This window comes from Typopeltis vanoorti, chromosome 6 (genome assembly GCF_054136105.1).
Source record: "Typopeltis vanoorti isolate ZY-2024b chromosome 6, IOZ_Tvanoo_1.0, whole genome shotgun sequence".
Lineage (NCBI taxonomy): Eukaryota > Metazoa > Arthropoda > Arachnida > Uropygi > Thelyphonidae > Typopeltis > Typopeltis vanoorti.
In genome coordinates this window covers 48,515,684-48,532,178 of record NC_143554.1, presented here as the reverse complement: position 1 = coordinate 48,532,178, position 16,495 = coordinate 48,515,684, and the positions used below count along the sequence as shown (strand labels likewise).

Below are 16,495 nucleotides of genomic sequence, written 5' to 3'. Positions count from 1 at the left end.
TAGTTCGTATATGTTATTTTTATTTAATTTTTTTAAAATTAAATCAAATTTTTTTTTCCCACAAGAGGTCAGGCTAGGTTAAATTATTAACAAGCATTTAGATTCATCTGACTTTTGTATAGTGCAGTGTCATATAGCTTGTATCGTATGCATATGTATTTTTCCTGATGATGTCCTGAATACACAGGTCGAACTGTCAAATGTTACTTTCCTAATATTAACTAAAGTAATTATTCTAACACATATAACGTGTCTCCATGAATTCTTCATTATGAATATAGTATAGTTGGGCACCCCTTAACAAAAAACAGAATAAGCATACACTATTTTATTTTTTTCTTATGAAAAGCTGGATGTTATTAGATTGCTTTGTGTGTGAGGGGGAAAGAGAGAGATTAAACTTATATCTTTTTAATTTTTTTTAAAAATCATTTAAAATCAATTAAAAAAGCTGGATGTTATTAGATTGCTCTGTGGGGGGGGGGGGGAAGAGAGAGATATTAAACTTATATATTTTTAATTTCTTTAAAAATCATTGTAAGAATGGGGAAAATTAATTTTTACAATTTATAATAAATAATTTTATGTATATTAATTTGAATGTTTTATACAACTTGATAACTGGTATTACAGTTGTATTGTATCGGCATTTACAAAAATTCTTAATATTTAGGTGTGCTGATGAAACCTGCCCTCATTTGAAGGTTAAATGCATAGCATTTATAGCAGAATTATATAATCAAAATCCATTTAAAAAGATGTATACCACCACCTCAGATATCCATCTAGGGATTGAACAAGTCCTATCCCTATCTTTTTATGCATGTGAATCTTTTCGGACTATTGCTACTACTGTTTCATCTCATAAAGTTGTGGAACTGCACTTGCCTTCACAGAAAAGAGATTTTGTAAGTATCTGGTTTTATATCATCTTATTATCATTATCGAAATCTCAAGACTGAAAACAGAAATCAGTTTGCAGTCTGTATAATCCTAGCAGTATTCAATATATATATACACACAGTGGTTCAAAATTCCATGTACAAACTTTGAGGGGAGGTAGAGAACATCAAAATTAACAATATTCACATAGGAAAGCATGACCGGAAACGCCACAGGAAGGTACTAACAGTCTATATCAAATGAATAAACTCCTGAATAAACTGCTCTCTGATATCTCACTATCAATCATCCTCTTACCCACTTCACAAACTTTATATCCATCCCCTATATACTGCAATTTACTGATTAGAATTACATGTGGTATCCTGTCAAAAGCCTTTGCAAAATCTAGAAGTGTCACTTTAAACCTTTATCCGGCTCAGCTGTCACTGTATTATAAAACACGAGCAAATTACTGAGGCATGACCTATCCATCATGAAACTGCTTTGTTCCCCATATAGTATCCCATTCTGTCTATCCATTCCTCTATATTGATCATGACCAACTTCTCCAGTACCTTGACTCTGACTTTTGATATGCTGATCAGTTGGTAATTTGCAACATCAGTCTTGGAGCTTCCTTTATGCAATGGAACTATTTTCCCCTTTTCCCACTCCATTGGTATTACGCTAGAGCTGAGACTTAGATTAAACAATGTGGTCAAAGGCACTGCTAATTCCCTAGCACCTTCTCACCAAATTCCTCACAAAGCTGATATACCATCTGATTCCATAGCTATATTCACATCAATATTCTATAATATGATTTGCACCTCCAGTTCATTTACCTCAGTTTCAATATAAGCCTTTACGTCTCTTGTTACTGCAATGTCTCCATGTAGATGATATAGTTTTGCAAAGTATTCTCTCAGTAATTCTACCATTTCACCTGATTCAGTTACCTCCCCACTATCAGCATTCATAAAAATCATTCTGTCTTAAACATTATTCCTTTTACTTCCCACATACTGAAAGAACTCTTTGGGGTTATCATCGGCCTTCACTGCTAATTTTCTTTCATACTCTGCTTTTGCATTTCTTACCGCACTGGTTACTGTTCTGGGGTGTGCTTTCTACTGCTTATGTGCTTGCTGTTTACCTTTCTTCTTGAATTCACTCCACAAATTTTTCTTTTTTTTTATAGTTCCCGTTTAATGATGGTATTCATCTTTTAACTACCACTTGATTTATTCTCCTGACTAGATATTCAGTCTGCTGTTACTTCCTTCAAATACTCCTTTACCACTTGCCATGCACTGTCAGTGTCTGAGGTTCACAGTTGAACTTGCAGCTGTCAACCAAAGCTGGATTGTATCTTGAGGTATTGTATCGTGCAGTTTCACATGCCATGGATCTGATCCAAGCAATCTCTTAAGCTTGTCATACTTATCAATCTTGTAATTCCATATATACCCTCCCCCTTAACTGAAAATTCCATACATTTTAAGACCAAGTTAAGACCATATGATTACTCTCACCAGTTGGTGGCAATATGGTCATATTGGTTATAGACAAATTCTCTGATGCAGTTACTAGATCTTGCATTCTCAAACCCCTAGTACATTCCATGCTGCCTCAGGTAATTATTCCTTGGTAACTGCATAAATGGTTCCTTCCTCCCATGTGTCCTCTCCTCCTTCCAATCTGTGTTCCCATACTCAAAGTTCCCCATAATAACAACCTCCTCCATTTGTTGAGCTTATTTGCCGATGTATACTATTCTCATCTTTTCCATTTCCTGGTCTGTAGAATCATCCAACCGTATATTTTTTTTCTGCTGGCCACTATCTCATGCCAGATGGTTTAAAATGTGCTATTTTCAGGCCTGCAGTTGAACTTCTACTTTTTAGAGCTAGAGCTGGTATTGATTTTGATATTTTGATTTGTAAACTAATTTGTACATCAATTTGACATAATGTGTAGATTTTCTCCATCGCAACAAAAAATAATTGCCAATATGGGATGGTTAAGCATGGATTTTATTTTTGTAGCCTGTAGCAGCATTTCTCAACCATTCTAAGCCCAAGGATCAGTAAAATGCCTAAAACAATTCTACGGACCACTAAGTTATGTAATTTTTTAAAAAAACTATGTGGGGATTACCAACATTTGGGAAAAACTGTGCCATTTATAAAATAAATCTAAAAGCCTATTTTGAATACATATCGAAACATAATTAATTAAATTGGAAGTAAATGATTAAAAGTGTATTATCATGAACAGTTTTAATTTTTATTAAACAAATAAATAATATGATATAATTATGTTACTACTTGCTTTTAATGAGATGGTTGAGCTTCTCGGTCCTTGCAGAGTTGCTGGATATCTGTCTCAACATTGGTCAACTGCAGTCAAAGATTGGCACACACGCACTAAGACAATATCTGTATTTTGTTTTTATTTGAAGGAGCAATGAAAATCCTTTCTCACAAAGATAGGTTTTTGATAACTGCATGACAATTTTCAATGCTTCTTCAGATAATTTGGGAAATTCACTTCTCACTGAAGGTGAAATCCAGAATCGAGCAAAACCAAGATCACAGAATTGCATTTTAAGCCCACTGTCACTGTTCTTTTTTTTTTTATAACGAAAGGTCATTCTCATGACTGTAAGCCTGAAATGGATTGCGAACCCACAGAAATTTATTATTGTTACGTGACACTTCCCTGCAGTCCAAGGACTCATCGTGACACAGCACACTACTCTTCTTCTTCTTCTGCAGCTTTTCCCACTTAATTAGGATTCCTGTTTGTGGTGAGTCTCCTTTACAACCTCCTGTCTTGGGCTGTAGCCACATCTAGGTTCTTCATCCTCAAGTCCTCCTCCACCATCTCCCCTCCATCTCTTCTTTGGCCGTCCACGCTTCCTTCTCCCCTGCACATCCATCTGCATAACCTTTCTTCCCACATACTCTTCCTCCCTCCTCATCACATGACCAAACCATCTCAACCTTGCCTCCTGTATCTTTGCTCCTAAGTTCGTAACTTTCACCGTTCTCCTTAGTCATTTCTCAGATGATCTTTTCTGGTCACACCACACATTCACCTAAGCATTTTCATCTCCGCTACCTCTATCCTGCTGATGTTATTTTTCCTCAGGGCCAGAGTTACCATAGCATACGTCATAGCTGGTCTCACTACTGTCCTGTAGATTTGGCTTTTTAGATTGATCGGCACCCTCTTATCACATAGCCATCCAGCCATCTCTCTCCAGTTCCTCCATCCTGCTTTTATCCTGCATCCCACTTCCTTATTGGCCTCACCATCCTCTTTCATCGTTGAACCTAAGTATCTAAAGTCACTGACCTTCCTATTGACATTTCTTTCCAGCTCCGGATCTGTCTCCTGGATGCCATCCACTTTGCAACATATACTCTGTCTTATTTCTGCTCAGTCTCATACGTCTCTCTCTTCCAGTACTTTCCTCCAACTTTCCAGTTTAGCCGCCACTTCTTCTTTTGATTCTGCACACAGCACGATGTCATCTGCATACAACATAGTCCAAGGCACGTCTTCTCTCACCTCCTCTGTCACCACCTCCATCACAATATTAAAGAGGAACAGACTTAATGCTGACTCTTGATGCAAGCCAACTGTCACTGGAAAACTTTCTGTCTCTCCCAGGCAGGTTCGAACTCTTGTCTTCACATTTCTGTACATCTCCTGCACAACCTGACATATTTCTCCAGTACCTTCTCTCCCTCAGACACCTCTAGACTTCTTGCCTTGGCACTCTATCATACACTTTCTCCAGATCAATAAATACCAGATGTAGCTCCCATTGCTTCTCTCAAAACTTTTCCATCATCTGTCATAACCCAAAAATAGCATCTGTGGCCGATCGACCAGGCATTAAGCCAAATTGCTCCTTTGCAATCTCCACCTTCTTCCTCAGTCTTCCATCAAGAGCCCTCTCTAGGATTTCCATTGTGTAAGAATTACAGAACTTTATTCCTCTGTAATTCTTACAGTCTTGGGCATCCCCTTTACTCTTGTAGATGGGGACAGGAGTACTTTCCTTCCATTCCTCAGGTATATTTTCCTGTTGACGACACACTACTACTTAATACTCTAACTATGACAATCAACGGTATCTGTCACTTGTCAACCACAGTATTTTTTTGTCTGTAAATTGCGTGTGTTCTGAAGACTGATTTGCCTGTACGTGGGATTAAAAACCCGAGTTTCTAGGCAAAAAAACCCTGCTACCCCCATATGAGATCATCTAACTCACTTTCAATCGAAAAAGCCCATATAAGAATTCCTTCCCCTCATCACGACGCAAATCGAATCCAGGTCTTTTCCAATTGAAGGATGCATTTTTCCACTGTTCCTCCAATTGCGCTACGGCACCTTATAAATTTCTTATAAAAAAGTTATTCAGAAAAAATGTTTCAAGATTCTGTTTTAGTTTTTCGTGGTGGTCAGAAACCCTTTCCAGAAACTCAGAATCAATAAAAATATCAGTTTTTACTAAAAAGGATTCCAATGTTGGAAAAGGTGCAAATTGCCTATCTTTTACAGAACTAATCCATAACACCAGTTTTTTTTTGAATGCCTTTATTTTGTTGTAGTCATCAAGAACAGTTAAAGAATTTCCCTGAAGGGAGAGATTTAGTTCAATGAATTTTGAAAAAATGTCTGAAAGATAGGACACTGTTAATAACCATGCTTTATCAGCAAGAAGTGATGCAAAATCAGAATTATGTTCGTTTACAAACAATAAAATTTTGTGCATTAATTGAAATAACTTGTTAGTACTTTTTGCCCCTGGAAAGCCAGTGAATTTCAGAAAGAAGCAAAAAAAAAAAGTTATATATATTCACTGCCCATTTTGTCGCAGAGTACTGAAAATAACCTATTATTTAATGGCCTAGCTTTAATAAAATTAACTAGCTTTATAGCATTGTATAGCACAGTTTTAAATTCTGGTGGCATTCCTTTGGAGGCTAACGCTTCCCTATGTATGAAACAATGCACCCAATTCATATCCTGAGCTACTTCTTTGACCTTAGGAACAACCCAACTATGCCTGCCTGTAATGGCATGAGCTCCATCCGAACAGAAGCCTGTACATTTTTCCCACTGGATCCCTTTGTGTATTAGTGGATGGTGGGGATAGTATGCATAAGCAAATAGAAGAAATGAGTGGAAGGAGGGTAATTATTATGGGTGATTTCAATTATGGTGACATTGACTGGAAAGAGGAGAGGGCACATGGGAGGAAGGAATTGGATTTTATGCGGTTATTAAGGGACAACTATCTACGGCAACATGTATTGGAAAATACCAGGGGGCAGAGAGTGCTGGACCTAGTAATTGCAACTGAGAATGTGGCTGTAACGAACATGACCATGTTGCCACCAATTGGTGAGAGTGACCATAAGGTCATGACTTGGGAGGTGGCTAAAGGAGTCGAATTTACAATTAAGACAGGTACATGTGGAATTACCGGGCTGGTAAGTATGACAAGCTTAGGTGTGTGCTTGGCTCAATGCCATGGCATGTAAAACTGCAAGGGCTGGATGTTGATAGTGCATGGGAGGTGGTTAAGAACTGTTTGCAGGAGGCAATGGTTAACTGTATACCAAGAGTCCGAATAATAAATCAAGTAGGGGTTAAATGGATGAATAACACTATTAAGCTTGAGCTGCAAAAAAAGAAACAATTGTGGAGGGAATTTAAGGAGAAGGGTGACCATCAGGTGCAGGAACAGTATAAAGCTCAGGCCAGGATGGTAACAAGGGTGGTAAGAAAAGCAAAAGCAGATTATGAAAGGAAATTGGCCACGCAGGCTAAAGAGAATCAATATGTTGCAAGTAAAAGGAAAAATGCTCATGGTAGAATGATCTTAAAAAATGCTGAGGGTAGGGAGGTAACCGAATCAGTCGATATTGTGGAATTACTGAGCGAGCACTTTGCAAGAGTATATCATCCAGGTGGTGACTTTGCAGGAATGGAAGAACCAACAGCTTATACTGGAATTGTGATGAATGAAGTAGAGGTAACTAGTCTATTACAGAACCTCAATGTCAATTCATCTGTGGGATTGGATGGTATACCAGCTCGTGTCGTACGTGAAGCGGCCAAAGAATTGTCAGGTCCTTTGACCATTTTGTTTAATTTGAGCCTCAGGACTGGGTCAGTCCCAAGGGGGTGGAAAGAGGGGAAAATAGTTCCACTGCACAAAGGTGGTTCCAAGGCTGCTGTTGAAAATTACCAGCCAATCAGCATAACAGGAATCATTATCAAGGTCTTAGAGAAAATAGTCAAGACGAAAATACAAGATTGGATAGAAGAAAATGGGATACTGTATCGGGGACAGCATGGTTTTGTGAAGGGTAGGTTATGCCTCAGTAACTTGCTCACGTATTATAACACAGTGATGGCTGAACTGGATAAGGGTAATGGGTTTACAGTGATTCTACTGGACCTTGCTAAGGCCTTTGACAGGATACCACATGGAATTCTAATCAGCAAATTGCAGCATATGGGAATGGACATAGGGTTGGTGAGATGGATAGGAGGGTGGTTGACGGAGAGATATCAGAGAGTGGTTTACTCAGGAGTAGAGTCCACAAGATGGCCTGTGACTAGTGGTGTGCCACAAGGATCTGTTCTTGGACCACTGCTGTTTAATTTGTTCATAAATGATATAGGAAAGGATCTGAGAGGAACAGTTCATTTGTTTGCGGATGATGCGAAGTTGGGTAGGGCAATAGTGAATGCAGATGACGTCAAAATTTTGCAGGATGATTTGGATAGATTGGAGGTCTGGGCTAAGGAGAATGGATGTCAATTTAATGTGGCAAAATGTAAGGTTATGCATTTTGGGGTAAAAAGATTGGCGGCAGTTTACTGCATTGGTGGAACCGTGCTCCAGGAAATTGATGAGGCACGAGATTTAGGAGTGTTGGTGGATAAGGAATTGAAATTTAGGGGACTCATTGCAAAAGTGGCCAAATCAGCTCATCAAATCACTTGGTTGCTGAAGAATACGTTGACAAGCAGAGACAAGCAGGTTATTGTTCCTCTGTATCGAGCCTTGATAAGACCCCATCTCGACTACTGTGCTCAGATTTGGTCACCTAGGTTTCTTCTTGATGGGGAGGAGGTGGAGAGGATCCAGAGGCGAGTGACCAAGATGATAGCAGGTCTGTGGAATGAACCGTATGAGAACAGGTTGAGGATTTGTGGGCTGCAAAAATTGGTTGATAGGCGGAGGAGGGGAGATATGATTGAGACATTCCAATTACTGAAGGGTTCCTATAAAATTAATTCAGGAGATATTTTTGAGAACAGGGCTGGTTGTGGGAGGACTAGGGGACATCCATGGAAACTGGGCAAAAGTGTGGTTAGTAAAGGTGTTAGAGCTGGGTTCTTTACTTTTAGAGTAGTGAATGAGTGGAATGCGCTCCCTGAGTCTGTGGTGGATGCTGTGACAGTGAATGAGTTTAAGGCGAGGTATGATAGATACTGTATGAATGTCGAATAGTTGTGATGAATATGATTTGGGGCCTCCCTCGATGAGTCTAATGACTCCCTGGAGTTGCCCGTAATAATAGTAATAGTAATATTATGTAATTATTGAGAGGGTGAAATATTTCTTCTCCGCTTGTTCGTGATGACAGTTCTGCAAAACAGAATATCGTCATGAATGTTGTTATCATGCTCATATCTTATGTAGCATATTAATTGCACATCATCTGTAACATCGGAAGTCTTGTCTATTTGTAACGCATAATAAGGGCTCTTAACTCTTTCAATTAACTGAGATTCTACGTTATCTGCCATATTATTAATTCTGCGACTGACAGTGTCATTTGAAAGAGGAATCAAATCAATGTCTTTTAGTAACTTGTTGCCAAACATTTATACCACTTCTTTTATAGGTGGAAGTAGTAAATTTTTCCCGATAGAATGAGGTTTCCCTGTTTTTGCTATGCAAAACTGAAGAGATAGGATGTTTCCAGTGCCTTTCTATTAATGGAACCCATAGCCGAAACTATATCTTTCCCATGATTTAATGTCCCTAAGCATCGCTGAAAAAATTCATTTGGCTTATTTTTCACATCACAATGTTTAGTTTCTAAATGCCATTGGAGTTTCTCAGGTTTCAGGCACTCGTTCAACAATACTTTATAACACAAAACACACTGAGGTTTCTGCTCACTTTCATATCTAAGTAAACCCAAATTCCAGATATGAACTATTATATTTCCTGCTGTATTTTTTCTTTGAACTGCTTGTTTCTTCTACTTTAATAGTATCAGATTTACTCAACGTTATATCACATGTATCACAATTATGGTTAGCATCACTTGTTTCATTTACTTTTCTTTTCAAAGTCCTAATTCTAAGCCACTTTTCAATTATTAACAAACATTTCCAAAAAATATATAAATACTGAGATTAAATCATGACACACTTTGTCCAAGTATCACTTAGCACTTCTGAAGATATACTGATCCTTGGTTGAAGGAGGAACCTTCGATAATAAAAATCAATAAACAACAAGCAATTGTTTGAAATGTGGATAACAGATATTTACTTCAAATCGGACAAAACAGCAAGGAAAGGCGGAAGCAATAAAACCATATTGTTGTTCACTTCACCCCTCACCCTTTAGGGCACAGAGGTATCCATCTTGCCTATGAGAAGGTCTGAAAGCATTTCCTTGAGATTGTTTCCCTTCCCCTTTGATTCCCTCTAATAAAATTCACAGTTAGTTAAATAACTAACTGTGAATTAGTTAATTCAGTGTTTTGCACATACGCTTTCTTTTCATGCTCTTTACTGCCACATCAGGTACAGATAATAGAGCCACAACAGGCTATATAAGCATGGCCATAATTCTGAACAGCATTACAACGGATTGTAGAGTTGAACATGACAGTTGAAATATCCTGGCATGGCACTTTTTGAGGGTTTTGATAAACATGAAGATGGAAGATGTACTGAAGTTAGAATTCAGCACCGGAGCTTCCCATCGTCCATTGAATCATACATGGACACTTGTATCTGCAAGCAATGACTGTGCACAAAAATGCATTGTCAGAACTACACTGGAATGATGCTGATATTGCATGCCTTGGATCCTATTCTCACACCATGGAAAAGAATTTATACAGCACTATGCAAGCTGGGCTTTTACAGGAAAGTCCAGCTTACTGATCCTCTGCAAGCCATTCAAGACCACCCTTCCTATGGACATCCATATGTTTTTCTGGATATCCATAGGTTGCTCACACCACATGGTTAATGCAGTGGGAGGGAGTTGGATTGAAGTGATAGTTGTCTGGAAAATAAGAAAATACAGAAGACTCAAGGGACAAAGCATGAATAGTAGAGAAGATGTTCAAGCCTTACAAGAAGACTTGAATAAATTGAGTGGTTGGGCACGAGAATGGGCATGCGAGTTCAATGTTGCAAAATGTAAGGTTTTAAAATTTGGAAAACAAAAATGGGATGCAGAATTTATGCTTGGTGAGGATATGTTGTCGGAGGTAGTGGAAATAAGAGATCTGAGGGTGATAGTGGATGAGGATTTGAAATTTAGGGGGATACATTGCCAAAATTGTGAAGACAACACAAAGGCTTCTGGGAATGATGCAGAGGACACTGGCTTTTAGAAGTAGGGAGATTCTTGTTCCATTGTATAATTCTTTGATTAGGCCATACATGGACTATTGCACCCAGATTTGGTCACCTGGTTTTCAGGATGAATAGATGTTGGAAAGTGTACAACCTCTGGAATGTCGAGTATGAGGAAAGATTGAGAAGATGCAACTTGCAGAGTCTGGTGGACAGGAGGCAGAGGGGAGATATGATAGAGACCTACAAGTTAGTAAGGGATTGTTATAGGATCAATGCTGGAGAGGTTCTACAGAAAATAGTGAGAGATCAGGGGAGAACCAGAGGTCATCCCTGGAAACTGTATAAAGAGGGTGTGAGTAGGGGAGTGAGAAGCAGTTTTTTTTTTCATGCAGAGTTGTAAATTATTGGAATGCCTTGCTTGAGAGCATGGTGTCTGCAGAGAATTTGAGTGTGTTTAAAGCACGGTATGATGAGCTGTGTGTATGATAAAAGGACCAGCTAGATTAGTCTTTGACTCCATTGGGTTTTGGGTAATAATAATAATAATAACATAAACAACAACAAAACTGTATACCTTAGGCATATTAGAATAGGCATTATATACAGAAGGTATTATTCAGAGCACTAGGATTTTAACTCAAATAATTTACATATTTATTCATTTGTGTCTTTCTTTCTTCTCTTCTTGCTCCTTCACCCCAATGCTATTAGAGTATTTGAGGGCTAGGCGTGAATATTTCCTATTTTGCTGTGTCATTTCATCTTTTCATCATTGCAGCCACCGAAAGAGGGGACAAGCTAGCCCCGATAGGTGCTGTCCCAATCCCAGATAAATGGCGAGGGTTGACATCAGGAAGGGCATCCAGTCGTAAAACTGCACAGTCAGCTCTAGCTATGATCATATGAGTTGAAAAGAAAGTAATATAAGGGCTAGGGCATACCCCCTAGGTGACGTGCAGCGACTTCACCCTATAGCTGCGAGAAGTGGATGAGGACTACTGCATCAAGGGCAGATTCAGTTAAAGAAGCAAGCCCAGCAGATGGAGAGAATGTTGCGAGTGGGAACATTGATTGTTCGATGCATGACTGGAAGGGGAAGAGAGGTGGCAGACATGATGAGCAAGAGGAAGTTGGACATTTTATGTGGAAGAGGAAAAGGTGAAGGAATTGCGAGGTGGGTATAAATTGTTCTACCCTGGAGCATAAAGAGGGAGGAAATGGTGTCGGAATTGTGGTGTGTGTGTGGCAGAATGAAGGGCCAAGTACTGGAATTGGTAGGAGGAATAATAGGATCATGCGAATGAAATTGGGTCTTGGAGAAGAGTAAGTGCGTCCCGTGTGTATATGCCCTGCAAGTTGACTGTACATCGAGTAGAAAGATGAGTTTTGGAATGTGCTAGATGAAGAAATGAGGGATCTGGAAGAAAATGAGATCATGATTGTCAGAGGAGACTTGAACAGACACATAGGAGGACAGAATAGGGAATGTGAAAAGGTTCATGACTGCCATGGAGTGGGAAGGAGAGAAGATTGTGGACTTCATGGTAGTGTTTGATCTGGCAATTGTGAACTCATTTTTCTGCAAGACGGAAGAACATTTGTTAACATTTAGAAGCAGTAACAACAGTTACATATTGACTACATTTTGACTAGAAGAAAACATCTTATGGAAGTGACAAATTGTAAGGTAATAATATAAGAACCTTTGGAAGTGGTTTCGCTTAAAAGAAGAGAGTGTGAGAAACCATTTTTAGGGAGAGGGTGTCAGAGAGGTTTTGGATGGACTAGAAAGCGAACAAGATTGGTGGAGACGCAATTCTGAGCTGTGCAGTTGAGGTGCTTGGTGAAACATCTGGAAAGATTGGAGAGCAGAAGGACGGTTGGTGGTAGAATAATATTGTACAAGAAGCAGTGATGGCTAAGAGGAAGGGAAAGCAGAAGTGGGATGAGTCAAGAGTGGAAGAGGAGTACAGAGAGAGAAAGCGAGAAACCAAGAGAGTTGTTGCTCAGACAAAGGCCATAGCATATCAAGATCTTTATGATCAATTAGAAACAAAGGAAGAACAGAGAAAAATTTATTGATTAGCAAAATGTAGAAATAAGGCATCAAAGGACATCTTACATGTGAGGCAGATCAAAATGTCTGTAGGACAAGTCTTATGGATGGATGTGGATATAAGAAACAGATGGAGAATATACTTTGAAGGACTTTTGAATAAGGAAAATGTGAGGCCTCACAGAGAAGATGGGCAGCCTTATGGGGGGGGGGGGGGTGATTGTACATAACATCAGTAGAGTGGAAGTGAAGAGGATGAAGAATGGAAAATCATTGGGCCTCCTGACAGGATCCCAGTGGAGGCATGGAAGGCACTGGGGGAAAGAGGGAATTGACCTGCTGTGGGACCTATTCATAAAAGTTTGCAACAGGAAAATATACCCGAGGAGTGGAGGGAAAGTACTCTTCTCCCCATCTACAAGGATAAAGGGGATGCACAAGACTGTAAGAATTACAGAGGAATAAAGTTAATGTCCCACACAATGAAAATCCTAGGAAGGTTTCTTAAAAACAGTGATCCCACTTAGTGGGACGTGCTGCAGAAGAAGAAGATTCATATCTGTGGTATGTTTTTATGAGTATACATTTTTACAGCACCTCACTGAGAATGCCTCTAACTAGAAATTATATATTAGTATTAAAATTTTTATTTCCACATCCTCTGTAGCTCAGTCAGTATTGATGATGATGCTCTTTGATTGATAACAACTGTTTCAAAATCTAGGATGAGAAGCAGTAGCTTTATCTGAGCTTTTCAGTTGAAAGTGTGTGTTAGCCAGTTTCATATGGAGGTAGCTGGGTTTTTCCTCATGCAGAACAGGCTAGCTACAGAAGAACACATGCAGTTTATAGCAGGCAATGCAAATAGGATTAACCACTCCATCACAAGCAGTAAATGTGTTTCTAAAAAGCCAAGTTAACCACACTATCGGCCGAGACGTCAAGGTTATCATGGAAGAGAAGTGCATATTAAAATTGTAATACCATTGCCATTACATTGAAATATATGATGGATACAAAGCGTATGAGGATGCGTATTTGATCCATAATGGCCAGTAAGGTGGTTAATTGGCTATAACAGGTTATTGAGCTTAACATGAAAGGAAAGATGGAATAAGACAGGATGTTTATTTCCATACTCGCTATGTTGTATAAATCCATTAATTGTTGTTAATTTACCCTCTCAATATGAGAGGATAAATATGAATGTCATTGTAAAACTATGACAGTTTTGTGATAGTCTTAATTTACATTATTATTATTATTTGACACCTCCAGGGAGTTCTGCCAAACTCATTGAGAGAGGGCACCTACTCTACAATTCCCTGTCTCCACCACCACTCAATCCACCAACTACAGTGAACCGCATCATCAACACCAATGCCATCTACTATCCACCACCACTAGTATTTTCACAGTCAATCACAAACATTCATGCCCACGGCAGGATTCAAACTTGCAGCTTTTTGGCTGGAGAGTGGATACACTAACCCTGCCAACCAGGCCGGCATGGAATATACTAACACAGGAAATGGTTTCAAACTTTTCTTGAATGATTACAAAGATAATCATCAGGATGGAAATATGAGAACAGTCACTGTAGACTAAATGTTCCATTTTATCAGTGAAACACCAATTTTCTTCAGTGTTGTAGGCATCTGAATGTTTTACAACAATAATTATCTAACTTTCTTACCAATTCATATCAATTACATCATATGTAACATGCAATTAACCTGTTTATATAAAAAAAAAAAAGTAACAAGAAACTACAAATTGACTTGGTACACAGTCATGCCAGCTTGGCTGGTTGAGTGGTTAGTGTATCTGCTCCCCATCCAAAAGGCTGCGGATTCAAATCCCACCATGGGCATGGATGTTTGTGATTGTCTGTGGAAATACTAGTGGTGTATTTATGTATTGGTGTATTTATATATTGGTTTTTGCCAGTAGATGGCATTGGTGTAGTTGCGGTCTGTTGGTGGATTGTGAGTGGTGGAGACAGAGCTGGTAGATGCCCTCCCTTGATGAGTCTTTGGACTCCCTGGAGGTGACAAATAATAATAATAATAATATTTTTTTTTAATAGGATTGATACAACTAGAAAAATTGCATTTAAATGATTTTTTTCAGCAAAATTAAAGGCTGTAAACGAGTGAACAAGTGTAATATAATGTTGAAAATTTATTTATCACTAGGTTAGACTATAATAGATTTAGTTTAATCCTTTATCCCAGTGAGAGCAAACAAAGTTTGCGCCTGAAAATATCTTCAGGACTAAATATAGTGTTGTACTATCTTATCCAGTAAGTAGTGCAACACCAAGTCAACTCGTGGCAAAGGTGGAGCAAGCTACCAGGCACTTCTAACCCAGTATCTCCCATAATGCAAAACACATTTCCTATGTGGATATGTATACTGTTATGCATTAAAGGGATTGGCCATCTACCCAGACTAGTTTCGACTATACCTCAATAAAGGTCGAAACTAGTCTGGGTAGATGGCCAATCCCTTTAATGCATAACAGTATACATATCCACATAGGAAATGTGTTTTGCATTATGGGAGATACTGGGTTAGAAGTGCCTGGTAGCTTGCTCCACCTTTGCCACGAGTTGACTTGGTGTTGCACTACTTACTGGATAAGATAGTACAACACTATATTTAGTCCTGAAGATATTTTCAGGCGCAAACTTTGTTTGCTCTCACGGGGATAAAGGATTAAACTAAATCTATTATAAGTGTAATATAAGAAATTATAGGGTAATAAGCACCAACATGAATATTGCAAAGGATTAAGAAATTAATTAACAATTAACAGATTCTTAATTCTTTCAGAACTTAATTAATCAACTTGCACTTTGATACTTTTTTAGAAAATATACACTTATAAAACTTATAAATAATTTAATTTTAAATAAAAAAGTTCATAACTAAATAGTGAGTGCCTTACTGCAGTGTTTTCTGACTGTATGGACATACCTTTATACTGTGAAGGATGTGACTTTATGTTGAAAAGAGGTGGGGAAGATATTATTTTTAAATCCATGGAACTTTTATTTTATGAAATATTGTAATACTTCAATTATCCAAACAGTTGGAGAGCAATGTATCTGCTAGATAATCAAAAATAATGGAAGGATTTTTCATAGGATAATTGAGAGAGCATTCTATGTTAAATATAGATGGAATTATTGAATCTTACTTTTTATTTTAACTCATTTGATTAATAAAAACTATGTTGACCTTTAATAAAAATACTTATTAAATATAATGATCTATTGCAGAGTGAAATTATTCCTGTTACATTAATGAAGGATGAGATGGCCATTCATACATTTAATATTACACAGGATTTTCTTAACTATTCACTTCAGATTATTATTGAATTACTCGATACTGACCATGAAAAACTGCACTTTCCATTGCAGCTGTTGTTAAGGTAAGAAATATAATTTTGGTTAATGACTGTTTTTTTTTGTTTTTTTTTAATACATCTTTGGTAGCAGTGTATTGAAACTATGCTCTATAAGGTCATCAGTCTGATGAGCAACTATCATGAACATAGGACCAAAAATTATCAGTGTTATTCAGACTTGGCTGATAGCAAGGAATATCCTTACAGGAATAGAATGAGATGGATTTCATATATTAAGCAAGAAAGAACATACAAGTTAGGAAGGGCAGGAGAGGATTTCAGAGGGATTTTTCTATTTTTATTAATTTTATATATTTTTGTAAATTTAATTTTTTTTAATTAATTTTTTTACATAATCTAGAAACCCTACTCTAGAGACCAACCATTGAACTTTTTCAAGCTGCTTCAAGGCTCCTGAATAAATGAGGCAATGGTCTCATACCAGATAGTGAAACTCACCTTTCACCTAAAGACATTAACAG

General features: G+C 38.1%; 1 protein-coding gene across 1 annotated transcript in view; it reads left to right on the top strand.

The window, feature by feature from the left end:
* LOC150105439 (polycystin-1-like protein 1) overlaps positions 1–16,495 on the top strand; it is a 724,085-nt gene that overhangs the window by 305,509 nt on the left and 402,081 nt on the right. Inside the window, exons 23-24 of the mRNA XM_090394152.1 lie at positions 674–908; positions 15,883–16,037. Of these exons, the coding sequence (XP_090250278.1) occupies positions 674–908; positions 15,883–16,037 (390 nt within the window). The remainder of the gene's footprint in view (positions 1–673; positions 909–15,882; positions 16,038–16,495) is intronic.